This window comes from Salmo salar, chromosome 26 (genome assembly GCF_965601325.2).
Source record: "Salmo salar chromosome 26, fSalSal1, whole genome shotgun sequence".
NCBI lineage: Eukaryota > Metazoa > Chordata > Actinopteri > Salmoniformes > Salmonidae > Salmo > Salmo salar.
The window spans coordinates 7325735-7352265 of record NC_138316.1 but is presented as its reverse complement, the minus strand read 5'-3'; the positions used below and the strand labels follow the sequence as shown (position 1 = coordinate 7352265).

Sequence of the window (26531 nt, the reverse complement as noted above, 5' to 3'; positions counted from 1 at the left end):
AGTCAAATGTTTGGACACACCTACACATTCCAGGGTTTTTCTTTATTTTTGCTATATTCTACATTGTAGAATAATAGTGAAGGCATCAGAACAATGAAATAACACATGGAATCATGTCAAAATATAAATGGTGGTTGGAACCAAAAATCTCAAATTTGACTCATTAGACCAAAGGACAGATTTCCACAGGTCTAATGTCCATTGCTCGTGTTTCTTGGCCCAAGCATGTCTCTTCTTATTGTTAGTGTCCTTAAGTAGTGGTTTCTTTGCATCAGTTCGACCATGAATGCCTGATTCACTTAGTCTCCTCTGAACAGTTGATGTTGAGATGTCTGTTACTTGAACTCTGTGAAGCATTTATTTGGCCTGCAATTTCTGAGGCTGGTAACTCTAATGAACTTATCCACTGCAGCAGCGGTAACTGGGTCTTCCTTTCCTGTGGCGGTCCTCATGAGAGCCAGTTTCATCATAGCACTTGATGGTTTTTGCAACTGCACTTGAAACTTTCAAAGTTCTCGAAATTGTCCGGATTGACTGACCATGTGTTTAAAGTAATGATGGACTGTCGCTTCTCTTTGATTATTTCAGCTGTTCTTGCCATAATATAGACTTGATTTTTTACCTAATAGGGTTATCTTCTGTATACCACCCCTACCTTGTCACAACACAACTGATGGGCTCAAACGCATTAAGAAGGAAAGAAATTCCACAAATGAACTTTTAACAAGGCCCACTTGTTAATTGAAATGCATTCTAGGTGACTACCTCATGAAGCTGGTTGAGAGAATGCCAAGAGTGTGCAAAGCTGTCATCAAGGCAAAGGGTGGCTACTTTGAAGAATCTAAAATAGAAAATATATTTAGATTTCCTTAATACTTTTTTGGTTACTACATGATTCCATATGTGTTATTTAATAGTTCTGATGTCTTCACTATTATTCTACAAGGTAGAAAATAGTAAAAATAAAGAAAAACCCTTGAATGAGTAAGTGTGTCCTAACTTTTGACTCTTACTGTATGTTAATGTGAGCTATATTTAGCATTTTTCTGGGATGCTTGATTGTTTTTATTGCTTTATTGGGAAGCTTATCAGATGTAGACATGCTCATGTTATTTATATTTGAGCCAATAGTGCGGGGTGATCTGCACACTGTGGACTACCTACTTGGGCACAACGCCTCAGTGCTAACAGTATAACTCTGGTTCATAGCCACATGATTACTGTATACAATATCTGTAGGATCAACAGAGACATTCAGGGCAGTTAGGGTGACATAAAGTAAGTTATAGAGGTCGACCGATTAATCGGAATGGCCGATTAATTAGGGCAGATTTCAAGTTTTCATAACAATCGTAAATCTGTATTTTTGGACGCCGATTTGGGCAAAACATTTTTTTTATATATATTTTTTTACACCTTCATTTAACTAGGCAAGTCAGTTAAGAACACATTCTTATTTTCAATGACGTCCTAGGAATGGTGGGTTAACTGCCTTGTTCAGGGGCAGAACGACAGATTTTTACCTTGTCAGCTCGGGGATTCAATCTTGCAACCTTACAGTTAACTAGTGCAACGCTCTAACCACCTGCTTTACATTGCACTCCACGAGGAGCCTGCCTGTTACGCGAATACAGTAAGAAGCCAAGGTAAGTTGCTAGCTAGTATTAAACTTAACTTATAAAAAACAATCAATCAATCATAATCACTAGTTAACTGCACATGGTTGATGATATTACTAGTTTATCTAGCCTGTCCTGCGTTGCATATAATCGCTTAGGTACACGTTGCTCCAACCATAAACATCAATACCTTTCTTAAAATCAATACACAAGTATATATTTTTAAACCTGCATATTTAGTTAATATTGCCTACTAACATGAATTTCTTTTAACTAGGGAAAATGTGTCACTTCTCTTGCAACAGAGTCAGGGTATATGCAGCAGTTTGGGCCGCCTGGCTTGTTCCGAACTGTGAAGACTATTTCTTCCTAACAAAGACAGCCAACTTCGCCAAACGGGGGATGATTTAACAAAAGCGCATTTGCGAAAAAAGCACAATCGTTGCACAACTGTACCTAACCATAAACATCAATGCCTTTCTTAAAATCAATACACAGAAGTATATATTTTTAAACCTGCATATTTAGCTAAAATAAATCCTGGTTAGCAGGCAATATTACCCAGGTGAAATTGTGTCATTTCTCTTGCGTTCATTGCACGCAGAGTCAGGGTATATGCAACAGTTTGGGCCGCCTGGCTCGTTGCGAACTAATTTGCCAGAATTTTACGTAATTATGACATAACATTGAAGGTTGTGTAATGGAACAGGAATATTTAGACTTAGGGATGCCACCTGTTAGATAAAATACGGAACGGTTCCGTATTTCACTGAAAGGAAAAATGTTTTGTTTTCGAGACGATAGTTTCCGGATTCGACTATATTAATGACCTAAGGCTCGTATTTCTGTGTGTTATTATGTTATAATTAAGTCTATGATTTGATAGAGCAGTCTGACTGAGTGGTAGTAGGCAGCAGCAGGCTCGTAAGCATTCATTCAAACAGCACTTTCATGCATTTTGCCAGCAGCTCTTCGCTGTTCTTCAAGCATTGCACTGTTTATGACTTCAAGCCTATCAACTCCCAAGATTAGGCTGGTGTAACCGATGTGAAATGGCTAGCTAGTTAGCGGGTGCGCCCTAATAGCGTTTCAAACGTCACTCGCTCTGAGACTTGGAGTAGTTGTTCCCCTTGCTCTACATGGGTAACGCTGCTTTGAGGGTGGCTGTTGTCGATGTGTTCCTGGTTCGAGCCCAGGTAGGAGCGAGGAGAGGGACGGAAGCTATACTGTTACACTGGCAATACTAAAGTGCCTATAAGAACATCCAATAGTCAAAGGTATATGAAATCCAAATCGTATAGAGAGAAATAGTCCTATAATTCCAATAACTACAACCTAAAACTTCTTACCTGGGAATATTGAAGACTCATGTTAAAAGGAACCACCAGCTTTCATATGTTCTCATGTTCTGAGCAAGGAACTTATACATTAGCTTTTTTACATGGCACATATTGCACTTTTACTTTCTTCTCCAACACTTTGTTTTTGCATTATTTAAACCAAATTGAACATGTTTCATTATTTATTTGAGGCTAAATAGATTTTATTGATGTATTATATTAAGTAAAAATAAGTGTTCATTCAGTATTGTTGTAATTGTCATTATTACAAATAAAATAAAACAATCGGCCGATTAATCAGTATCGGCTTTTTTGGCCCTCCAATAATCGGTATCGGTATCGGCGTTGAAAAAATCATAATCGGTCGACCTCTAGTAAGTTACTTACATTGTGTCTGGCAACTCCCCTGGGATAATGTACATTTTCTGCAACATTATGACAACTCACTGACACAATGGTAGGGATTAATTGAGCTGGTCTTGGGTCATTGATAAGTCATTGTCTCAAGGCAGCCTTGAAATGTGTGGACAGAGTCCAAGAGCCAAGATGATTTGGATGGACTCCGTCATTCCTGTAGATAATCTTCTGTTTCCAGAAAGTGTCAAAAGTTATTTTAAAAAGGGATTCGAACAGAGCTACTGCAATCTTTTAGCCAGGTGTGTAATGCCAGTAGCCTGCTGAAACTTTCGCACCCGCGGCCCAACGATGGTACAGGACCTGAAATAATTGGCCGCTTTTTTGGAATCTTTCAGTGCTAGAATCAGTTCTTTAAAATCAATTTTCAGAAATTCCGAGCTAGCGCTCCTGATATCATTTGACCCCACATGGACCACAACAGCATCAGCTCAAGGCATCTGTCGTAGAACGGTCAGAAGCAGCCTTGTAATGTCCTGTACTTGTGCTCCAGTATAGCACAGGGATTTTGCCCTGGGAACCAAGGTGTTTCTTACAATAGAACTGTCGATGATGACAGCTGGTGCAATGGCTGAGGAAGTCCGGTCGTTCTTTCGCCTCGAGTGGTTTCGCAAACCCCTCGAGGACCGAAGGGTGGTGGGGCCCGATGGACCCGAGCCAGTTGTAGTCCCCATCGTGGATGATGAATAGGCCGGAGTACCTCCGGATCCGATCTCGAACCACAATCCCCCAGGGAAGATCGCGCCGGAACCTCTAGATCCAGGGCAGCAAAGCTGTTTCTGGTCTGTGTCCGGTCCGGGCTTAATATCTCCAATGAGGCTCCCGTTACCAGAGGACGCTGTTTTCGACTTCCATGGCGAGTGACATATCTCCATGGCTGGTTGGTAATATTGAGAACAGGAACAACCCCCAAGTCATCCAGGAGCATCCTACTAGCTCCATTCTCCAGGGAAGGGGGATACCCCTTCATGGGAGGGATCCCTGCAGAGTTCCGGCCAGTCGGCTGTGGAGAGCCGACACGGAAACGACACTTCCATCATGCCAGAGCAGCGTCCTACTACTTGGGTAAAAGAGAGAAAAAGTAAGCCGGTGTGGATTAACCAGTAGCTTGTATAGGTACGCTACTTGTTTGCTAAGAGTAGTCACTTTGATCTTGTAGTCCTCTACAAGCAAACAGTTGCTACATTGAAAGTCTGGGTGGTCCACATTGTCCCTTAACAAAGCAGCCGACTGGCCGTTACTTTGATTGTGTTGTTGATTGCAGAAAGAGTCAGGTATCCACCAGACCACAGACATAGGTATGCTTGGAGGAATATTGGAAAGTCCAAGCAGGTTCTCTGACCATGTGTCTCTCTCTCACTCTCTCCCCCTCTCTCTCTCTCGCTTTCCACACATTCCTTCTCATCTCCCTTTCACTGTTTAATTATATCCATCTCCCCCTTTCCCTTCTTTGCTTTCTCTCCAAATGACTTCCACTAGGACCTATGTTTAGCCCTCTCACTTTCTCACACTTGACACCATTTGCAGTGTACCCTCAGGACATCATTGCTGAGATCGTTCATCTGTGATGGCATGGTTTGGTTTCTGTAGGCTGTATGTATCAACCATCTCTCTCTTTGCCCGCAGCCTGCTTTCTGATAGCTCTCTATGCTTTCTAATAGTTGGCCACATCTATGTAGTCCATTGACTAGTCCTGAGAGAAAATTGTCCTCTGCCCCTTGGGCAATATCTGCGCCACGATGTACATAAGGCAATGAGATTTTATTTTATATTGGCCACGATTTAACGCAGCATAGATAGACACAATGCATCCATTTGTATCATCTTTGAGACAGGCACAGCGATGTGATGCGCTTGTACTAAAATCAAATGTATTGTTCTCTAGAGAACAGCGTGTGTTGTGTTTTTCCCAATGGCTCAAATTCAAAGGCCCAATGCCTGACTTGATTTAACAATTTTAACAGGCCAACTTACTGCATGCTTTCCCTGGGCTGTGTGCTGTTTCTGATGTGTCTGTGTCTGTGTGTTATTCCAGGGCAGACAGGAGGGGGTGGAGATTGACCCCTGGGAGGATGCAGACTACAGTATTTACAGAGTCACTGACCGTTTCGGGTTTCTGCAGTAAGTCAAACTGGGTTTCTGTGTACAGTATTGTACACATTACTTGACTGGCAGAATCTTACTGTTGTTCTCCATTCTTTTTCCACAGTGACGAGGATCTGCCAACCCCTAGTGCACACGAGGAGAAGGTAAGAAGTGGAAATGCAATATATGCATCGAACGAGTCAAAGAGACACACTACAGTTTCCGTTAGGTGGTGTACAGAAGCTACTAACTAACCTTTCAAGTGTGACCTCTAACATAGAGGTGTAATGATCCTTGTACAGCTGTAGTGTGTGTGTGTGCGTGGACATGTGTCAATGCTTAGTGCGTGCTCGATGTGTGTGTATTAGCCAATCCATGACCTCCCGCTAACTTAGTGAACCCCTGTAGCAGGGCCGCATGCCCCAGGCATCCATCTAAGGTGAAGCCGATCCTTAGGCATCTCACACACTCCTGGAATGGGAGCTATGCTTCCTCATGCCTTAGAACCGGTCATGTGGCCGTGATTGATTCAATTAATACCACATTTAACCTTGGGCGGAACTTGATAAGCTCTCCTCAATGTTACATGTCAATACAGTACAAACCAACACATGCCAGTCATAGCAGTGGGGGCAGGACACCAGGTTCTCAAGTCAAGTGATCTTTTATATGATCCCACAAAGGCAGTTAATTTGGTTGTAGTTTTAGAAGAAACATTGTAAATACTGTGTTCTGTACTGTACTATACTCTATGTGTAAATGCGTCTTGTTAATGTAAATGTGTCTTCATTTTGCATACATAACATTTTGCCTAGTTTAAAATGTATTTTCGGTTTCACCCTGACAGAAAAAGAACCTGGAAATTGAAAGGGTAGAAAAATGGCTGAAAATGGTGAAAAAATGGGATAAATACTGGAACAGTGACAGGGTGAGAATAACTCTCTCGCTCTCTCGCTCTCTTGCTCTCTCTCTCTCTCGCTCTCTCTCGCTCACACAGACACACACCACACCCTTCACTTGTGTTTATAAATGTTTATATTAGTCTTAAATGCTCACTGAACATTTACACTCCTGCCTCAACTTCCCATTTTGTTTATCCCCTGTCTAACCCCTGTCTCTCCTGTGTCCCCCTGCTCTCCTCTCAGATGATAAAGCGTGTGTATAAGGGTCTCCCCCTGCAGCTGAGAGGCCAGGCCTGGGCCCTGATGCTGGATGTGGAGAAGGTGAAGAATGAGAACGAGGGGAAGTATGAGGTAAAAGAGTACCCAGTATCTAACACGTGCGCGCACACACACACACACACACACACACACACACGCATACACACACTGTTGATTCATCAAGCATCTACTCTAAACAGTGCATAGGTGTAGCCACCATTTACCAACACACAGGGATTTGATACCATACTCCAACCAGCAGTGACCACTAAACCATGAAATCTCTGCTGTTATGATTTGAAGGCGACTGATACTTCAGGTCTCAGGGAAAGTGATGTCATTGTGCTAGGCTCTGCTATCAGTAACCAGGTTCACTACATGGGCAGAGTCAATGAAAAAAAACCTATTCAACGATACTGAATACCCTGAATACCCGGCCAGAGATAAATACCATGTGCTTCAACAATGGTATGATACGGTAATGTCCCTGTCCTCCCCCTCCATTTGTACAAAGTGGGATTCAAATTGATTACATTTTTAAAAAATTGTCAACAATCTAAAACACAATTCTCTGTAATGTCAAAGTATTAATGGAACATAAAACAGTAATATATTTTAAATTAGATAAGTATTCAATACATGTTAGAATCACCTTTGGCAGTGATTACAGCTGTGAGTCTTCTGGGCAAGTCTCTGTACAGTATTCTTCAAGCTCTGTCAGGTTTGTTGTTGATCATTGGTGTATAGCTATTTTTATGTCTTGCCATAGATTTTCAAGCCGATTTAAGTGAAAACTGTAACTAGGCCACTCAGGAACATTCAATGTCGTATTGGTAAGTAACTCCACTGTATATTTGGCGTTGCGTTTTAGGTTATTGTCCTGCTGAAAGGTGGATTTGTCTGCCAGTGTCTGTTGAAAAGCAGACTGAACCAGGTTTTCCTCTAGGGCTTTGCCTGTGCTTAGCTCTATTCCATGTATTTTTATCCAAAACAGAAAAATCCCGAGTCCTTTCCAATGACAAGCATATCCATAACATGATGCAGACACCACCATGCTTGAAAATATGAAGAGTGGTACTCAGTGATTGTCACGTCCTGGCCAGTATAAGGGTTAATTGTTATTGTAGTTTGGTCAGGATGTGGCAGAGGGTATTTGTTTTATGTGGTTCGGGGTGGTGTTTTGGTAAAAGGGCGTTTGATTTATTATTTCCGGGTTTTTGGTTTATGGTCTATGTTTATGTATTTCTATGTGTAGTCTGGTTAATGTATTTCTATGTTAGGTTGATTGGGGTTTGGGACTCTCAATTGGAGGCAGGTGCTTCCTCGTTGCCTCTGATTGAGAGTCCTATACATGGGTAATTGTTTGGTGTAGGTTTTTGTGGGAGATTGTTTCTTGTCTAGCGTGTATGAGCCTGAGTAGACTGTTCGGTGATCGTGAGTTTGTTTTGTTTTTTTGGAGTTCATTTTGAGGTTAATAAATGTTCAAGATGAACACAGTCCTGCTGCATTTTGGTCCTCCTTCACCATCGATAACCGTGACAGTGATGTGTTGGATTTGCCCCAAACATACAGTGGTTCTTTAAAAAATATATATATATTTCACCGTTATTGAACCAGGTTGGCCAGTTGAGAACAAGTTCTCATTTACAACTGCAACCTGGCCAAAATAAAGCAAAGCAGTGTGACAAAAACAACAGTTACACATGGGATAAACAAACATACAGTCAATAACACAATAGAAAAATCTGTATACAGTGTGTGCGAATAAGTAAGGCGGTAAGGCAATAAATAGGCCATAGTGGCTAAGTCATTACAATTTAGCAATTAACACTGGAGTGATAGATGTGCAGATGATGTGCAAGTAGAAATACTGGTGTGCAAAGAGCAGAAAAACTAAAACAAATGGGATGAGGTAGGTAGTTGGTTGGATGGGCTATTTACAGATGGGCTGTGTACAGCTGCAGAAATCGGTAAGCTGCTCTGACAGCTGATGTTTAAAGTTAGTGAGGGAGATATAAGTCTCCAACTTCAGTGATTTTTGCAATTCGTTCCAGTCATTGGCAGCAGAGAACTGGAAGGAAAGGTGGCCAAAGGAGGTGTTGGCTTTGGGGATGACCAGTGAAATATACCTGCTGGAGCGCGTGCTACGGTGACCAGTGAGCTGAGATAAGGTGGAGCTTTACCTAGCAAAGACTTATAGATGACTGGATATGCTTAATATGAGTCTGGCAGGAGAGTTTACAGTCTACCCAGACACCTAGGTATTTATAGTGTCACGAACCGGCTCAACGTTCGTACCAAAAGGGAGACAACGTGGAGACAAGGAATAACAAAATATATATTTATTAACTAAAGTAACTTAAATACAATTAACAATGGTGTGTGTGTGTAATCAGTAATCAGTAGTGTAAGTGAGTGTTTTGCATGCATAAATGGGATAATGCAGGGTGTTGAAAGGTGTCAAAGCAAACAACCAAAAAGCCACAAAAATACCACAACAAAATCTATGAAGGTGTCTGCATGGAGAGAGTCTCCCCAATGAATGTGGCAGAGATCTATTTATCCTGGGACACACCCGGGCCCAGGTGTTTCCCATGTAGCTGACGACCCTCCCAACTCCGCCCACCGGCATCCTAATAAGGAAACAAGAGCAAAGAGAGAGAATACGGTAGACAGAGTGGGAGGGTCGTCACAATAGGTGTCCACATATTCTAAGTCAGAACCGTCCAGAGTAGTGATGCTAGTCGGGCGGGCAGGTGCGGGCAGCGATCGGTTGAAAAGCATGCATTTCGTTATACTAGCATTTAAGAGCAGTTGGAGGCCACAGAAGGAGTGTTGTATGGCATTGAAGCTCGTTTGGAGGTTTGTTAACACAGTGTCCAAAGAAGGGCCAGATGTATACAGAATTGTGTCGTCTGCGTAGAGGTGGATCAAAGAATCACCCGCAAGCAAGAGCGACATCATTGATATATACAGAGAAAAGAGTCAGCCCGAGAATTGAACCCTGTGGCACCCCCATAGAGAATGCCAGAGGTCCGGACAACAGGCCCTCCGATTTGACACACTGAACTCTATCTGAGAAGTAGTTAATGAACCAGGCGAGGCAGTCATTTGAGAAACCAAGGCTGTTGAGTCTCCCGATAGATTACTGTGATTGACAGAGTCGAAAGCCTTGGCCAGGTCGATGAAGACGGCTGCACAGTACTGTCTTTTATCGATGGCGGTTATGATATCGTTTAGGACCTTGAGCGTGGCTGAGGTGCACCCGTGACCAGCTCGGAAAACCGGATTGCATAGCGGAGAAGGTACGGTGGGATTTGAAATGGTCAGTGATCTGTTTGTTCACTTGGCTTTCAAAGACATTAGAAAGGCAGGGCAGGATGGATATAGGTCTGTAACAGTTTGGGTCTAGAGTGTTTCCCCCTTTGAAGAGGGGGATGACCGCGGACGCTTTCCAGTCTTTAGGAATCTCAGACGATACAAAAGAGAGGTTAAACAGACTAGTAATAGGGGTTGCAACAATGGCGGCGGATCGTTTTAGGAAGAGAGGGTCCAGATTGTCTAGCCCAGCTGATTTGTAGGGATCCTGATTTTGGAGCTCTATCAGAACATCAGCTGTCTGGATTTGGATTTGGATTTTCTTCCTAGTTGCGTCATACTGCAGCACACTTTGCGGGCTGCCGCAGATTTCTATGGCACGTTATTGAATTGTCAGCCATTGATACCATTAATGCTAGTTAGTGCTAGTTTAACCATCAGAGGGCATCTTTGAGAAGCATTTGATAGCCTTCAATATTGACTGTACGAGAGAATTTAAAAGCTTTTTTGTAAGAACATAGTGTATGGGATTGGTTTTAATAAATTTCGCTTAATTAATTTGAATAATATTATGGTGTTTCAATTCCAAGAAAAACGAGGGAAAAAAACAAAATCCCTGAGCGGTTTCTTTCCTCTCCGTCAACTAAGTTAAAAGGGACGCCTGTATCTTTGTAGTGACTGGGTGTATTGATACTCCATACTGTACAAAGTGTAATTAATAATTTCAACATGCTCAAAGGGATATTCAATGTCTGCTTCTTTTTGTTTTACCCATCTACCAGTAGGTCACTTTCTTTGTGAGGCATTGGAAAACATCCCTGGTGTTTGTAGTTGAATCTGTGTTTGACTATCCCAGAGGTGGTGTTAGTCATGAAAATAATAATGTTAAAGACCATTATTGCATATAGAGTTAGTCCATGCATTTTGTTGTCTGACTTTTTAAGCATATTTTTACTCCTGAAGTAATTTAGGCTTCACAAAGTGGTTGAATACTTATTGACTCAAGACATGTTGTCACGCCCTGACCTGAGAGAGCCTTTTTTATGTCTCTATTTAGGTTTGGTCAGGGTGTGATTTGGGTGGGCATTCTATGTCCTTTTTTCTATGCTTTGTATTTCTTTGTTTTGGCCTGGTATGGCTCTCAATCAGGGACAGCTGTACATCGTTGTCGCTGATTGGGAGTCATACTTAGGCAGCCTGTTTTCCTTTGGGGTTTGTGGGTAGTTAATTTCTGTTTAGTGTGTTAGGATACCTGACAGGACAGTTTGGCTGTCGTTTGTTTTTTTCTTTGTGAAGTGCCCTTTTCATCTAAAATAAAATATGAACAAATTCCACGCTGCACCTTGGTCCTCTTCTTCCAAAGACAGCCGTTACAGAACTACCCACCTACAACGGACCAAGCAGCGTGGTAAGGAGGAGCAGAGGGTTCAGGACTCCTGGACTTGGAAGAGATACTGGAAGGAAAGGGACCCTGGAGACAGGCTGGAGAATACCGCCGCCCGCCGGAGGAGATAGAGGCAGCGAAGGCAGAACGGCGTTTCTGGGAGGATCGGCTAGCACGGCAAGAGGAGGAGAGGCAGCCCCAAGATTTCTTTTGGGGAGGGCACACGGGAAGGTCGGCGGTGCCGAGGATGGAACCAGAGCCAGTCGGGGTGATGTTGGAGGTGAGCAAAGGGAGCGAAGCAGAGACAGTGAAGGAGTTGATGGGGAGATTGGAGGAGAGAGATATGAGAGAGCTGCTGTGTTGGTGCATGAGGCACGACATTCGCCCTACGGAGCGTGTTCTCGAATTGATGTCACCTGAGTCAGCTCTCCATACTCGTCCTGAGGTGCGTGCTAGCCGTCTTGTGAAGACTGTGCCAGCCCCACGCACCAGGCCTCCTGTGCACCTCCCCAGCCCTGCACGTCTTGTGCCTGCTCCCAGAGCCAGGCTTCCTGCATGTCTCCCCAGCCTGGTGAATCCTGTGCCGGCACCCAGAGCCAGGCCTCCTGCATGTCTCCCCAACCTGGTGAGTCCTGTGCCTGCGCCCAGAGCCAGGCCTCCCGCATGTCTCCCCAGCCTGGTGAGTCCTGTGCCTGCGCCCAGAGCCAGGCCTCCCGCATGTCTCCCCAGCCTGGTGAGTCCTGTGCCTGCGCCCAGAGCCAGGCCTCCTGCAAGTCTCCCCAGCCTGGTGAGTCCTGTGCCTGCGCCCAGAGCCAGGCCTCCTGCATGTCTCCCCAGCCTGGTGAGTCCTGTGCCTGCGCCCAGAGCCAGGCCTCCTGCAAGTCTCCCCAGCCTGGTCTGTCCTGTGCCTCCTCCACGGACCAGGCCTCCTGTGGGTCTCCCTAGCCTGGGGAATCCAGCGCAGCCAGAGTCGCCCGCCTGTCGTCCGGCGCAGCCAGAGTCGCCCGCCTGTCGTCCGGCGCAGCCAGAGTCGCCCGCCTGTCGTCCGGCGCAGCCAGAGTCGCCCGCCTGTCGTCCGGCGCAGCCAGAGTCGCCCGCCTGTCGTCCGGCGCAGCCAGAGTCGCCCCTCCAGTCCGGGGCCAGCGGCGAGGGACCGCGCTCTAGAGGCGCCATCAAAGTGGGGTGAGCCAGTGGTGGAGCGGGGTCTGCGTCCCGCTCCAGAGCTGCCACCGCGGAGAAATGCCCACCAAGACCCTCCCCTATAGGTTCAGGTTTTGCGGCCAGAGTCCGCACCTTTAAGGGCGGTACTGTCACGCCCTGACCTGAGAGAGCCTTTTTGATGTCTCTATTTAGGTTTGGTCAGGGTGTGATTTGGGTGGGCATTCTATGTCCTTTTTTCTATGCTTTGTATTTCTTTGTTTTGGCCTGGTATGGCTCTCAATCAGGGACAGCTGTACATTGTTGTCGCTGATTGGGAGTCATACTTAGGCAGCCTGTTTTCCTTTGGGGTTTGTGGGTAGTTAATTTCTGTTTAGTGTGTTAGGATACCTGACAGGACTGTTTGGCTGTTTGTTTTTTCTTTGTGAAGTGCCTTTTTCATCTAAAATAAAAGATGAACAAATTCCACGCTGCACCTTGGTCCTCTTCTTCCAAAGACAGCCGTTACACATGTTCAGCTTTTAATTTTTTATACCTTTATAAAATCATAATTCCACTTTGACATTATGGGGTATTGTGTGTAGATCAGTGACACAAAATAAAACTGTAATCCATTTTAACTTCAGGCTGTAACACAGCAAAATGTGCAAAATGTCAAGGGGTGTGAATACTTTCTGAAGGCACTAAGACATGCAGTACGTGAACATATGTAGGAGTGTTCTGATCTTCCCCCACATATTGCAGCCAGAAGCCAGAGTGCTGAACGCAAAATATTGTCATGTTATACACCAAGACCATTTCATGTTTATAGCGCCATTACTTTTCACAACTACCCCAACTCCCACCCACCCATCGCTACATTCAGTAATATTAATAATAGTGACATTGTTTTTGTTTGTTGGTTGCGGCTCCAAAAAGAGAGAGGATTATGTTACTGTATGTGAGATGAAAACAGGCAGATGGTGTTGACATGGAGTTACAAAGATCACACACACATCACACAATAACAGAGGTTTACTGACAGGGGATTATGGCTTTTGATATAAAGTTAATATGAAAAGATGTTGCCTAAATACTATAGAATCTAGGATTTTTAAAAAAAAATATATTTTCTAGATTGTTTTAGCATTAACCATGTGTACTGTTCATTTCTTTCTAATAAGCTTTTGAAGAGTGCAAGGGATTTAGAAAATGTATATATTGTTTTAATTTTTCAGAGGATGAAGGAACAGGCCAGAATGTTCTCCCAGGAAATCAAACAGATCGATCTGGATGTGAACAGGACGTTTAGAAACCACATCATGTTCATGGATCGATTCGGATTCAAGTAAGTCAGCAGCTGTATTCTACGGTAAAGGTGGGTGTTCATGTATGTCTTAGTGCTGATCTAGGATCAGATCCCCCAGTCTATTATATATTAGAGTGGCTGCGGTTTTGGATTTTCTGGAACCCGTGTTGCTATTGATAGGTAGATTTTTACGTAGCTGATGCCTGCTCTGCTGCTGCCTCGTCGAACATCTCATTCCAAAATCATGGGCATTTATATGGAGTTGGTGACCCCTTTGCTGCTATAACAGCCTCCACTCTTCTGGGAAGGCTTTCCACTCAGCCACAAAAGCATTAGTTGGCACTATGCATTGTGGCAGGTAGCGTTCTTCATCCGTCAGACTGCTAGATGGTGAAACGTGATTCATCACTCCAGAGAACGCGTTTCCACTGCTCCAGAGTCCAATGGTGGCGAGCTTTACACCACTCCAGCAGCTCTAGTAGGGCAGAAATTTGATGAACTGACTTGTTGGAAAGGTGCCACGTTGAAAGTCACTGAGTTCTTCTGTAAGGTCATTCTACTGCCAATGTTTGGCTATGGAGATTATATGGCTGTGTGCTCGATTTTATACACCTGTCAGCAACGGGTGTGGCTGAAATAGCCGAGTCCACTAATTTGAAGGGGGTGTCCACATACTTTGGATACATAATGTGTATATATAACACAAGCAAGACACAGACAGGCGATTATTTTCTCATCATTGCAAACATTGGCTAGTTTTTTCTCCATAAACTCTCACTACGAATAGTAGGCTGTCTAAAGCAGTAGTTAAGTGCAATACCATAGGAAATTAATGTTGAAAGTTACATTTATATTCCTAAAACGTGATGCTGTCACTGCTTCCTGTTGACAAGACAGATTGATAAGTAGCCCAATGTCAAAACACAGTTTTAAAGTGCCCAAATCAATATGCAGAAACCGTTTGTGATATATTGAAACTGGATTTAAAAAAACACATTGAAACTGGATATGTTTTTACATCACTGGTTAGAGGACAATGCAGAACACAATCAGCTACATTTGTGACTTTTACATTTTGATACAGGGGTCACCAAAATAAAAAGAGAAACAACACTGTTTTGTCAGTCACTCCTATCGATTATCACATTGAAATTGATTGCGCGAGAGGGGGCTGAGAGGGGGAGCAGTTCAAAAAACACACGGAATCTAGAAATAATGTGTACGTCACTGGTTAGAGCACAATTTGTAGAAGACGGCTAGCTACATTTTGAAGTGTTGCATTTTGATTGAAGTGGGTCGCCAACATGGTAAGTGTAACGCAACACTTTTTTTTGTTAATCACTTCCATCGATATCGCACTGAAATCAATAGAACAGGGACAAAACGTTTGGGGTGTAGAGCTGTTTAAACGAAGACGATGCAAAGGCCACACAGAAACTTGGAATAACCTATACATGCTGTGACACTACATTTTGGAACGACGGATGTTCATTTCGGGAGGCTGCCATCATGGAAAAGGGAACAAACCACTTATTCTGTTAGTTAACTTCAACGAATCACGACCCGCCATAGGTTATCAACTGTTGGCTGCTATTTTATGTGATAGTTTGACTGTCAAGTCCGTGTATAGGTGTGTGGCCAGCGACTTTTATTAAGAGACTACTCCGAATTATCCAATGTCATTTGAGAAATAAAATAATAGTAAAATAATAATTTTTAAAAAAGTATATAATAATAAATATAAAATAATAAAAGTCCTGCGACCCACGGCGTGTATGACAAAATCAACAGTACAAAACCAAAGATATTGATCGGTTTTAAGCAATTGATCTTATGTCATTGTGTTGATTATAAACCTTTATACTAACATCATTAATCTGAGGTAAAAAAGGATTTGTAATTCCCCCCGAATTCGATGTGGTCAAAACTTCAGCTTGTGTAATATAGTAAAACATACTGTCCACACATCATGGAAAGCAGCGAAATGAACCACATTTCTATTTAGCTAAATACTAAAAAACACAAAAGGGATTAATAGTCTCAATTGCTTTACTGACGATAATGCAATATTAAACTAAATCAGATGTTCAGATCTATAAATGTTTGACATTTAACATTAGTTACAGAGGGTACTCGTTGAAAGTCCAGCATAGATGAACAGCGGACATGTTGATAATGCAATTTACTTTAAAAGGTCAAAGGTAATGCAGTAGCATGGGAGGGCGCAGTGCTTCTCAAATGTAAAATGTATGCGTTCTTCACACTCTCGTCCTAATAAGAACGTACTCAAGAGAATGCCCTTGGAAGAACGCACTCAGAGCATGAGAGTATGCATATTGAGAAATACCCACAGACACGCAGTCTAATTAGAAATGTAATGTTATTTTTTCATCATCATTCCGAACGATTAAAATAAAATGTTATTTGTCACGGGCTTCGCAAACAACAGGTGTAGACTAACAGTGAAATGCTTACTTAGGGCCCTTCCCAACAATGTAGAGAGAAAGATAAAAAACGATAGAAATTTTAACACAAGGAATAAATACACGACTTATTAGTAAATAGACAGCTATGAAAAATATAGATGAAAACTGTCTTGGTAAATAGTATGGTTTGCAGCTTATCATGAAATATTCTAACTCCAGCGAGGAAAAACTTGGGACTTCCTTAACATTAGAGATCGTGCACCAGCTGTTGTTAACAAAGAGACACACCCCTCCCCCCTCATCTTTTCAGTTAATTGATATAAATCACGAAGTTCATCTGCCTTTACTGTGGTGCAGGAAAATTCTCAGCAACAAAAGAGTGATCAAATTCCGATCCTACATATGTATAGTATAATAAGGTATGAAGTGAAAGTTGCCTGAACCATGGCAATTACCCCTCTCTGTCTCTGAATGACTGACCTCTCTCTCTCTCCTCTCTGTGTCTATACAGACAGCAGTCTTTATTTAATGTCCTGTCTGCCTATTCAGTCTACAACACGGTGAGTTTGTGTTAGTCTTCCCTCAGTCATAAATAATGTCAATATTTACATAATGTTTGCATCAGGATTCAGCCCAATGTTCAGCAATTAACTGCTTTGTAACACTAAAACTAGTGGCAACTGAGCTGTCTCTAACTTTATGAAGACAAAACCTACATCACGACAAATGTAGCCTGGTGATCAATGTGACATAGTTTGACCTCTAACCTCTGACCCTATAGGAGGTGAGCTACTGCCAGGGCATGAGCCAGGTCGCCGCCTTGCTGCTGATGTACATGAACGAGGAAGACGCCTTCTGGGCCCTGTCACAGCTACTGACCAATCAGAAGCATGCCATGCACGGTGAGCTGACCAATAAGATATCCCGTAAACATTGATTCAACCGTACAGATATGTCATGCATTGTGGTCCGACCAATCGATAATAGGAATCAGCTACATTACCAGTAGAATAATATATGAATATGTAATACAATCTTAATAAAGATATGGAATTACAGTTATTGACTAGTAAGTACATTCTGTTATGGAGTTCTAGCCACAAGAGTTATCTGTGTGTTTACACAAGGTAATGAAGCAGTCTAATTATGCGCTCTCCCTCTCCTTCTCCGTCTAAGGTTTCTTTATTCCTGGGTTTCCCAAACTGCAGCGCTTCCAGACGCACCACGATCAGATTCTCTCCAAACTCATCCCCAAGCTGAAGAAACATCTGGTTAGATCACTGTTTTTTCATTTTTAAAATAATTTTTTACCCATCCTCTTCGGAGGACACATATCTTGTTTGTTTTTTTACAGCTTTTCTGCTACATATACGTACATTGTACATACACATTTTACATACACATTTTTCATACACATTTTACATAGATCATTGTTTAGGTTGCCTTCACACACACAACCACATACATGCATACACACACGCACGCACACACACGCACATACACACACGCACATACATACATGTGCACACACACACACATTACGTAATGGCATTATTATGTTTCTTAATAGTGAGGTTATTACAATAGTTGCATATAGTTACAGTGAAATGTGTCTTACTGTGTAGAACTGTCCATCGTTCTTTCTACCCTTCCCTCTCTTTTTCCCTTTTTTTCTCTTTCTTCTTCCATCCCATCTCTCTTTTTCTCTCTCCCTCCATCCCTCTCTCCCTCTGTCTCTCTAGGACAGGGAACAGATGTCCTGTGGGATCTACAGCACTAAATGGTTCCTGCAGTGTTTCATTGACAGGGTGAGAGAAAGTGTGTTTTAACGGACCGGTGCCATTTTTAGCCGATTTAAATAATTATTCATTTTTATTGGCCCGTGATAACCAAGAACTCCTCTCCTTAAAGGTACAATCTTTGATCTGGGGTTGCTGACCAACGATTGCCATATGTGACCGACCACCTTGATTCGGTCTTATGTAGCAAAATTTGCAATTGTGTTTTTACATTGGATAAAAGCAGAGACACAGAGCTACAAAATGTTACACTCCATTTGAGGAACAATGGGAAAATAATTTTGCTTTGATAGTTTATAAACTTGTAACCTCACTTTCAAGAAAATGTCCTTTGAATGTTTTGGTACCTACTGGAGAGCTCTTCTTTGTCTACACCCATTCAGCATCATTCACACCCTCTTAAACTTTAGCCCCCACCCAAACTCTGACCATTTTACTCGCCCTAATTAGGCTGTGTTCATGTTATCCAGAGCATTGGTGACTGTAACTGTGCTGCTGGCAACAATTGAAATATGCTTTTTTGCCAACATTTACTGACACCAGCCATATTCAATGGGTGTTGAGCGTACGTCTGCGCTCTGGCACGCTCAGACGAGAGGGCTCGGAAATCAGAAGTAGATGGCCAGACTGACTGATGGCCAGACTGAATTTACGAACGCACCCGAAATGGTTACTTGCATTTGTTAAGACATGTAGCTAGCTAGCTAGCTAAACAATAAACAATAATCACAACTCATGACGTTACTACCCTGCATGAATCTGCAGGTAGCTAACCAATATCTGAGAATGGTTACCCTTAGTTTGAAGATGTAATCCGAAGGCAGGTGTTTTTCTCCATCTCCTTAGCTATCATACTCAAATTCCACTTATTTCAAAACTCGGTCCTCCAGAATGTGGATAGCAACACTTATGCAGTTTTACTACGTGATACATAAAAACAAAAGTGGCGTTATACAGGATTACTTAGACATACTGACCAGCTCAAATAGATAGAAGCGTGCTCTATGGCAGACCAATCCAAACTCATCACTCGGTATGTCCAGCCCAATCATTATCTCAGCCAATCATGGCTCGTGGGAAGGTTGCTCGCTTTTTATGTGGCTAAACCAACTAGGCTCGTAATTTTAACAATTTTATTCGTATTAACAGATGGCATACAAGTCTGTTATTAAGGCACATAAAAGTTCACGTTTGAGAAGGCATTTCTGACAAAAAACGCATTTAGATTTTTAAGAAAGGTTTACGTTCAAACGGCTCTCCTGTAAAGTAGTGACCCGCAACATACGCATAGTTTCCTGAAACGTGTCACATATTGTAACTTTTAACAGAGGAGAAAGTAGTCAAAGAATTGATGCTGCGAGCCTCATATTCAACTGACAATAATAACTTAAAATAGCAGAATTGCAATTGTATTCATGGATGTTCATTCATTTCACAACTCTAAGCAGTATAAACGTATAAGGTAAAACTTATTTCAGCATTTATTAGCGTTGTTAACTATGTATAAAGGAAACATAACATAAGCAAAATCACAAGGATTAATAACTACTCTGTGTGTACTCGACTCGGTTCATACACACAATCCTGTGGCTTTGGTGGTTTGGAGAGAAACATGCTGCTGTCAGCGCTTCTCAGTCCCGCTGGGGCCCACCACAGAGATGGGGCTGTGTGTTAGGTGGGGCGCCACCAAGCCCCCCTCACTACCAATGGACTAGAAGGCAGGGGGAAGGGAGGGAGAGAAAGAGGGAGAGAAAGAGTAAGATGAAGACAAACAAAGAATTTGCCTAGTAATCAATGATTATGTCATGGATTGATAATAGTAATTTGGGGGTTGATAAGCCTATGCTTACAGATAGCATAGCAATCTTATTAATGTACAGTATGTGAACTCATTACTTGTGATATTGTGGTATTTTTGGACTCCACTGATTTTAAGAACAGTTTTACCACTTTGTGAATGGGAAATCATTTTTCTTGGAAGTCAGAGATCTTTTTTCCTTCTCCTCATAGACCCCGTTCACCCTGACTCTACGCTTGTGGGACATCTACATTCTGGAAGGAGAGAAACTTCTTACTGCCATGTCCTACACAATCCTTAGAATATTTAAGAGTAAGGAGTGCATCTACCTTTGATAAGTAGCCTTTTAGCTACTTTAGCCTATTAGCTACTCATTACATAACTGTTTGCTAATACAATATTGCTCTCAGCTATGCATATTTGACTCCTGTCCTGTGTGTTGTGTCTCTGTTAGAGCAGTTCAGATCAAATCAAATTGTATTAGTCACATGCGCCAGTGAAAAGCTTACTTACTTACGAGCCCCTAACTGACAGTGCAGTTAAAAAAAATACGGATAAAAGTAACAAGTAATTAAAGAGGAGCTGTAAAAAATAACAATATATACGGGGGGTACCGGTGCAGAGTCAATGTGAGGGGGCACCGGTTAGTTGAGGTAGTATGTACATGTAGGTAGAGTTAATTAAAGTGACTATGCACAGATGACAACAGAGAGTGGCTGTGGTGTGTGTGTGGGGGGGGGGGGGGGGGGGGGGTAACGTGATGTGTATAGTCTGGGTAGTCATTTGACTAGATGTTCACCATTTGGGTTATAATGTCAATGATGCTGACTCCTTTCCTGTTTGCTGTATCTGTGTGTCAACAGAACGTCTCCTGAAGATGAATCTGGAGGACCTGAGAGAGTTCCTTCAGGAGAAGATCGCCCTGTCTTTCCTCTACAGCGATGATGTCATCATCGATCAGCTGCAGGCCTCCATGGCGGAACTACGCAAGATGAAGCTGGACCTTCCACCCCCAGGTAACACACTGCTTAGCTGATTTATGTACTGTTTGACAAGGATACGTCTGTAGAAAATGCAGAGACCAAACATCTCATGAGGGCTTTTCAATGAGCTCCCCCTTGTGGAGAGAAATGAGGTCATATAATTATCATTTGATACTGGTTAGGTAGTTGTGTGGTATTTTTGAAAGATGGGTACCCATAATTACAATTTCATATTTAAGCATAAACCAGGTCAACACTTACCAACTGAAACAGAACTGTAAAGCAAAGCATAGTTCCTATAATTTACCTCAGTTTTAATGTTCCTGTGTTTTATTTCTAGCCAAGCCAGATGAGCTGCCACAGAAGACCCTGGGTTTGGAGCTACCTGTTCTGCTCACCCCTCTCAAGCCCCCCATGGGAGTCACCCCTGACCAGGGAACCAAACGACCAGGAGCAGGGGGTCTGGGTCTCCACATCATCACCTACCAGCCAGACGTTATCTCCATAGACGACAGCCCCTCTAAGGAGGACAGGAAGGACAAGGAAGCTCTCAATAGGGAGGAAGAGGATGAGGAAGAAGTCTCCCTTCCATCTCCAGATCCCATTCTCATCCACACCATCCAGGCTCAAGTAACCCCCGATGGGCCTCCCCAGGCTGGGGCTGGGCCACCACCTTATGAGCCACCAGGGGGTAATGAGCCCAATGTTATGGGACAACCTGCCATTCTTATGGCACTCCACAAAGAAAAAAGTGTTGAGAGCTCCTCTGGTCCAGTGGCTTTACCAGAGACACAGGTTGTAGATCAACAAGGTACAAACACACCTCCACAAAGCCCCATGGACGAGCCGACCCTGACTGCCCCAGTTGCCCCTTCATCCCTTAGCCCTCCCCAGCCACCCTGCAGGGTCCCCGGACTCAGTCAGCACCTTTAGCCCAGGCTTCCCAGCGGCCTACGGGCCTGGCCCAGAGTGAGAGCCGTTCGGTGGGGGAGAGGGCGGAGGATGGGTACCTGGCCAGGCTTCTGGAGCAGGCCATGCCTCTGCCTAAACACAGGGCCCAGACAGGAGACAAAGGAGAGCCAGGAGACCCAGAATGGCCAGTTCGATTCTAGAGCATTGCAAAGCATTCAAAGTCACCCCTTGTTGTCTACAAGACAGACATTGCAGAAACATAGTGTTATGTTGTAGGAAAAGCTGCCATTGTGGAGTTCCAAGAGACAGTGCCACATTCTCTCCCATCATAGTGAAAGGATTACAGCTTACTTCATTTTAGTAGTTTTGTAATATTCTAACAATGGACATTGTTTGCTTAGAGAGCCTTTGTAAAATATTTGCTAGTATAGTTTTATTTTTGTATGTGGACACCTGCTTGTCGAACATCACATTCCAAAATCATGAGCATTACTATGGAGTTGGTCCCCCCCTTTGCCTCCACTCTTCTGGGATAGCTTTCCACTAGATGATGGAACATTGCTATAGGGACTTGCTTCCATTCAGCCATGTGCATTAGTGAGGTCGGGCACTGATATTTGGCGGTTAAGCCTGGCTCGCAGTCAATGTTCCAATTCATCCCAAAGGTGTTTGATGGGATTGAGGTCAGTGCTCTGTGCAGGCCAGTCAAATTCTTCCACACCGATCTCGACAAACCATTTCTGTATGGACCTCGCTTTGTGCACAGGGCATTGTGATGCTGAAACAGGAAAGGGCCTACCCCAAACTGTTGCCACAAAGTTGGAAGCACAGAATCGTCTAGCATGTCATTGTAGGCTGTAGCGTTAAGGGGCCTAGCCCAAACCATGAAAAACAGCCCCAGACCATTATTCATCCTCCATCAAACTTTACAGTTGGCACTATGCATTTGGGCAGGAAGCGTTCTCCTGGCATCCGCCAAAACCAGATTCGTCTGTCGGACTGCCAGATGGTGAAGCGTGATTCATCACTCTAGAGAATACATTTCCACTGCTACAGAATCCAATGGTGGCTAGTTTTACACCACTCCAGCCGACGCTTGGCATTGCGCATGGTGATTTTAGGGTTGTGTGCCACTGCTCGGCCATGGAAACCCATTTCATGAACTCCCGATGAACAGTTATTGTGCTGGCAGTTTGGAACTCGGTAGTGAGTGTTGCAACTGAGGACAGACACGCTACGCTCTTCAGCACTTGGCAGTCCTGTTTTGTGTGATTGTGTGGCCTACCACTTCGCAGCTGAGCGACGTCTGTTCCTAGACGTTTCCACTTCACAGTAACAGCACTTACAGTTGACCGGGCCGCTCTAGCAGGGCAGAAATTTGACAAACTGACTTGTTGGAAAGGTGGCATCCTATGACGGTGCACGTTAAAAGTCACTGAGCTCTTCAATATGGGCCATTCTACTGTCAATGTTTGTCTATGGAGATCGCATGGCGGTGTGCTCCAATGTATATACCTGTCAGCAACTGGTGTGTCTTAAATAGCCAAATCCACTAAGTTGAAGTGATGTCCACATACTTTTGGCCATTTAGTGTATCTTCGCTTTTAGAGCAAAGGCTCAATCTGAAATGACCTTTTAGATGGTGAATTGTCCAAATCCGCGACAGGATGGAATCCCAGCCTAACATTATTATACCAGGGGTTCAGAACTTCAGAAGGCTGCAAGGAGCCTCATTTCTTAGTCCATCAATTGAGGTCACTTGAGGCCAAATGCCTGATATTTTAGGTGTAGGCCTAGTATAGATGGATTTTGTACTGGTCATCCACAAAAAAACTAAACAAGCATAGGCGAAGGCAATTGGGTCTACTGTACAGTTGAAGTCGGAAGTTTACATACACTTAGGTTGGAGTCATTAAAACTCATTTTTCAACCACTCCACACATTTCTTGTTAACAAACTATAGTTTTGGCAAGTCGGGTTAGGACATCTATTTTGTGCATGACACAAGTCATATTTCCAACAATTGTTTACAGACAGATTATTTCACTTATAAATCACTGTATCACAATTCCAGTGGGTCAGAAGTTTACATACACTAAATTGACTGTGCCTTTAAACAGATTGGAAAATTCCAGAAAATGATGTCATGGCTTTAGAAGCTTCTGATAAGCTAATTGACATAATTTGAGTCAATTGGAGATGTACATGTGGATGTATTTCAAGGCCTACCTTCAAACTCAGTGCCTCTTTACTTGACATCATGGGAATATCAAAAGAAATCTGCCAAGACCTCAGAAAATAATTGTAGACCTCAAGTCTGGTTCATCCTTGGGAGTAATTTCCAAACGTCTGAAGGTACCGCGTTCATCTGTACAAACAATAGTACGCAAGTATAAACACCATGGGACCACGCAGCCGTCGTACCATACAGGAAGGAAATGCGTTCTGTCTCCTAGAGATGAATGTACTTTTGTGCAAACTGTGCAAATCAATCCCAGACAACAGCAAAGGACCTTGTGAAGATGCTGGCAGAAACAGGTACAAAAGAATCTATATCCACAGTCCTATATCGACATAACCTGAAAGGCCGCTCAGCAAGGAAGAAGCCACTGCTCCAAAACTGCCATAAAAAAGCCAGACTACGGTTTGCAACTGCATATGGGGACAAATATCATACTTTTTGGAGAAATGTCCTCTGGTCTAATGAAACAAAAATAGAACTGTTTGGCCATAGTGCCCATCGTTATGTTTGGAGGGAAAATGGGGATGCTTACAAGCTGAAGAACACCATCCCAACCGTGAAGCACGGGGGTGACAGCATCATGTTGTGGGGGTGCTTTGCTGCAGGATGGACTGGTGCACTTCACAAAATAGATGGCATTATGAGGCAGGAAAATTATGTGGATATATTGAAGCAACATCTCAAGACATCAGTCAGGAAGTTAAAGCTTGGTCGCAAGTGGGTCTTCCAAGTGGACAAAAACCCCAAGCATACTTCCAAAGTTGTGGCAAAATGGCTTAAGGACTACAAAATCAAGGTATTGGAGTGGCCATCACAAAGCCCTGACCTCAATCCCATAGACAATTTGTGGGCAGAACTGAAAAAGTGTGTGCGAGCAAGGAGGCCTACATCCTGACTCAGTTACACCACCTCTGTCAGGAGGAATGGGCCAAAATTCACCCAACTTATTGTGGGAAGTTTGTGGAAGGCTACCCAAAACGTTTGACCCAAGTTAAACAATTTAAAGGCAATGCTACCAAATACTAATTGAGTGTATGTAAACTTCTGACCCACTGGGAATGTGATGAAAGAAATAAAAGCTGAAATAAATCATTCTCTCTACTATTATTCTGACATTTCACATTCTTAAATTAACTGGTGCTCTTAACTTCAACTGTATGTGACTTTGGGCTTAGATTTGTCATCTAGCAAGAATAATTCATATTTAAATCTCATTTTCTATTCTTGGAATGTTTAAGCTTAAAATGAACACATATTTTGTGTTGTCATTGATCTAGCAAAAATGTATTTTCAGATTATTGGATCTTTGCTGTAATGTATTATAATGCTTATTTGTATTTGTAAGAAGAGCAATATGTAGATATTTTGTAGTCATTGTGTTGTAGAAGAAACACACTGAAGTTCTAAATACTGGCTGCAGAGATTCTGTAGTAGTAAATAGCCTAATTATGATGTTGAAGTAGCCCTTAACATTTTTCCAAATGGTTAGTGGTAGATTGTACTGTAGCGCCATGTGATTTACTTACTCTACTGACATCTAGTGGAAATTTTGCGTATAGCGCTTCAGACTGGCAGATGTTGGTTGGTTAAGTGAATACAAAGTTTACTTAGGTTCCCTCAATTCATCATAAGCTAAAATATTATAATCATCAATCATAAACTTGTTGTTAGAAGCCCATTATTTATTTACCTTTAAAGAAATTGAAAGGTTATTTATAGACTAAACTGTATAGGTCTACAGCAATTTCAGTGGTAATGTTTTGCACTTTGCTATTTATCCACTGAAAAACAGGCCATGGAAGAAAGGTTTTGCGTGAATTCTAAATTGATGTTTGTACATTGATATGCCTTAGTTGTAAGGTTTTTGACAGTCAAAGCAAAACAGATGTGGTTATGATTAGTGTATAATCTATGCAATGAACCCCTGAGACTGTTCAATAATGATTTGTCAAATACATGTTTTCTACATTTTGATTGTTTCTTTCTTTCTTTGTCGAGAACCAAAATGTTAAATCTGTGTTGAGTATTATTTTCAAGTCAACCTACATGAGAAAGTATGCAGGAGTATTTTATATTACAGTGGTTCCCAAACTTTTTCAGTTAGTGTACCACCAATTTAATTTTGCTCTGCCCGGAGAACCCCTGAAGTACCCCCTCATGTGCATTTTACCAGTAGGCCTATGGTCTCATGAGTCTTCTCATGTACCCCTAGGGGTCCTAGTACCCCTGGTTGGGAACCTATTTTTTAGTAGAAGAGTATTAACACATATTTTAAGACTAGTTTTCTCTGGTCAGGACTCCGAGCCCTACTGAAATACCTTGTTCTTGGCTATAACTAGGGTCTAGGGTTTTTCCTGGTCAGGTCAGGTCAAGTGATCAGGAAAAACTCAGTTCCCTAAGAATTAGTCCACTGTTTCGTCATTTCCACACGATGGTGCTGTAAAGCTGTTTCTGTATGATGGTATTGTAACAGGATACCACTCCTGGTTTGCATAGGTTTCATTTATCTGATTGGTTCTGACCTATATTGGTTCAAAGGGCTCTCAAAGCCGATTGGTGCGCGCAAAGGCTAACTCTCATTGGTCTCACTCCTCTAACGTTTAAT

The 26531-nt window shown here is 42.7% G+C and overlaps 1 protein-coding gene across 1 annotated transcript in view; it reads left to right on the top strand.

Moving 5' to 3' along the window:
* The window catches only part of si:ch211-288d18.1 (USP6 N-terminal-like protein), a 38566-nt gene extending 12666 nt beyond the window's left edge, over positions 1–25900 (top strand). Inside the window, exons 3-14 of the mRNA XM_014174972.3 lie at positions 5409–5494; positions 5583–5622; positions 6306–6386; positions 6604–6711; positions 13696–13805; positions 16704–16752; positions 16974–17094; positions 17369–17463; positions 17935–18000; positions 20002–20101; positions 20653–20805; positions 21113–25900. Of these exons, the coding sequence (XP_014030447.2) occupies positions 5409–5494; positions 5583–5622; positions 6306–6386; positions 6604–6711; positions 13696–13805; positions 16704–16752; positions 16974–17094; positions 17369–17463; positions 17935–18000; positions 20002–20101; positions 20653–20805; positions 21113–21705 (1602 nt within the window). The 3' untranslated portion in view covers positions 21706–25900. The remainder of the gene's footprint in view (positions 1–5408; positions 5495–5582; positions 5623–6305; positions 6387–6603; positions 6712–13695; positions 13806–16703; positions 16753–16973; positions 17095–17368; positions 17464–17934; positions 18001–20001; positions 20102–20652; positions 20806–21112) is intronic.
* Positions 25901–26531: the final 631 nt, after the last annotated feature.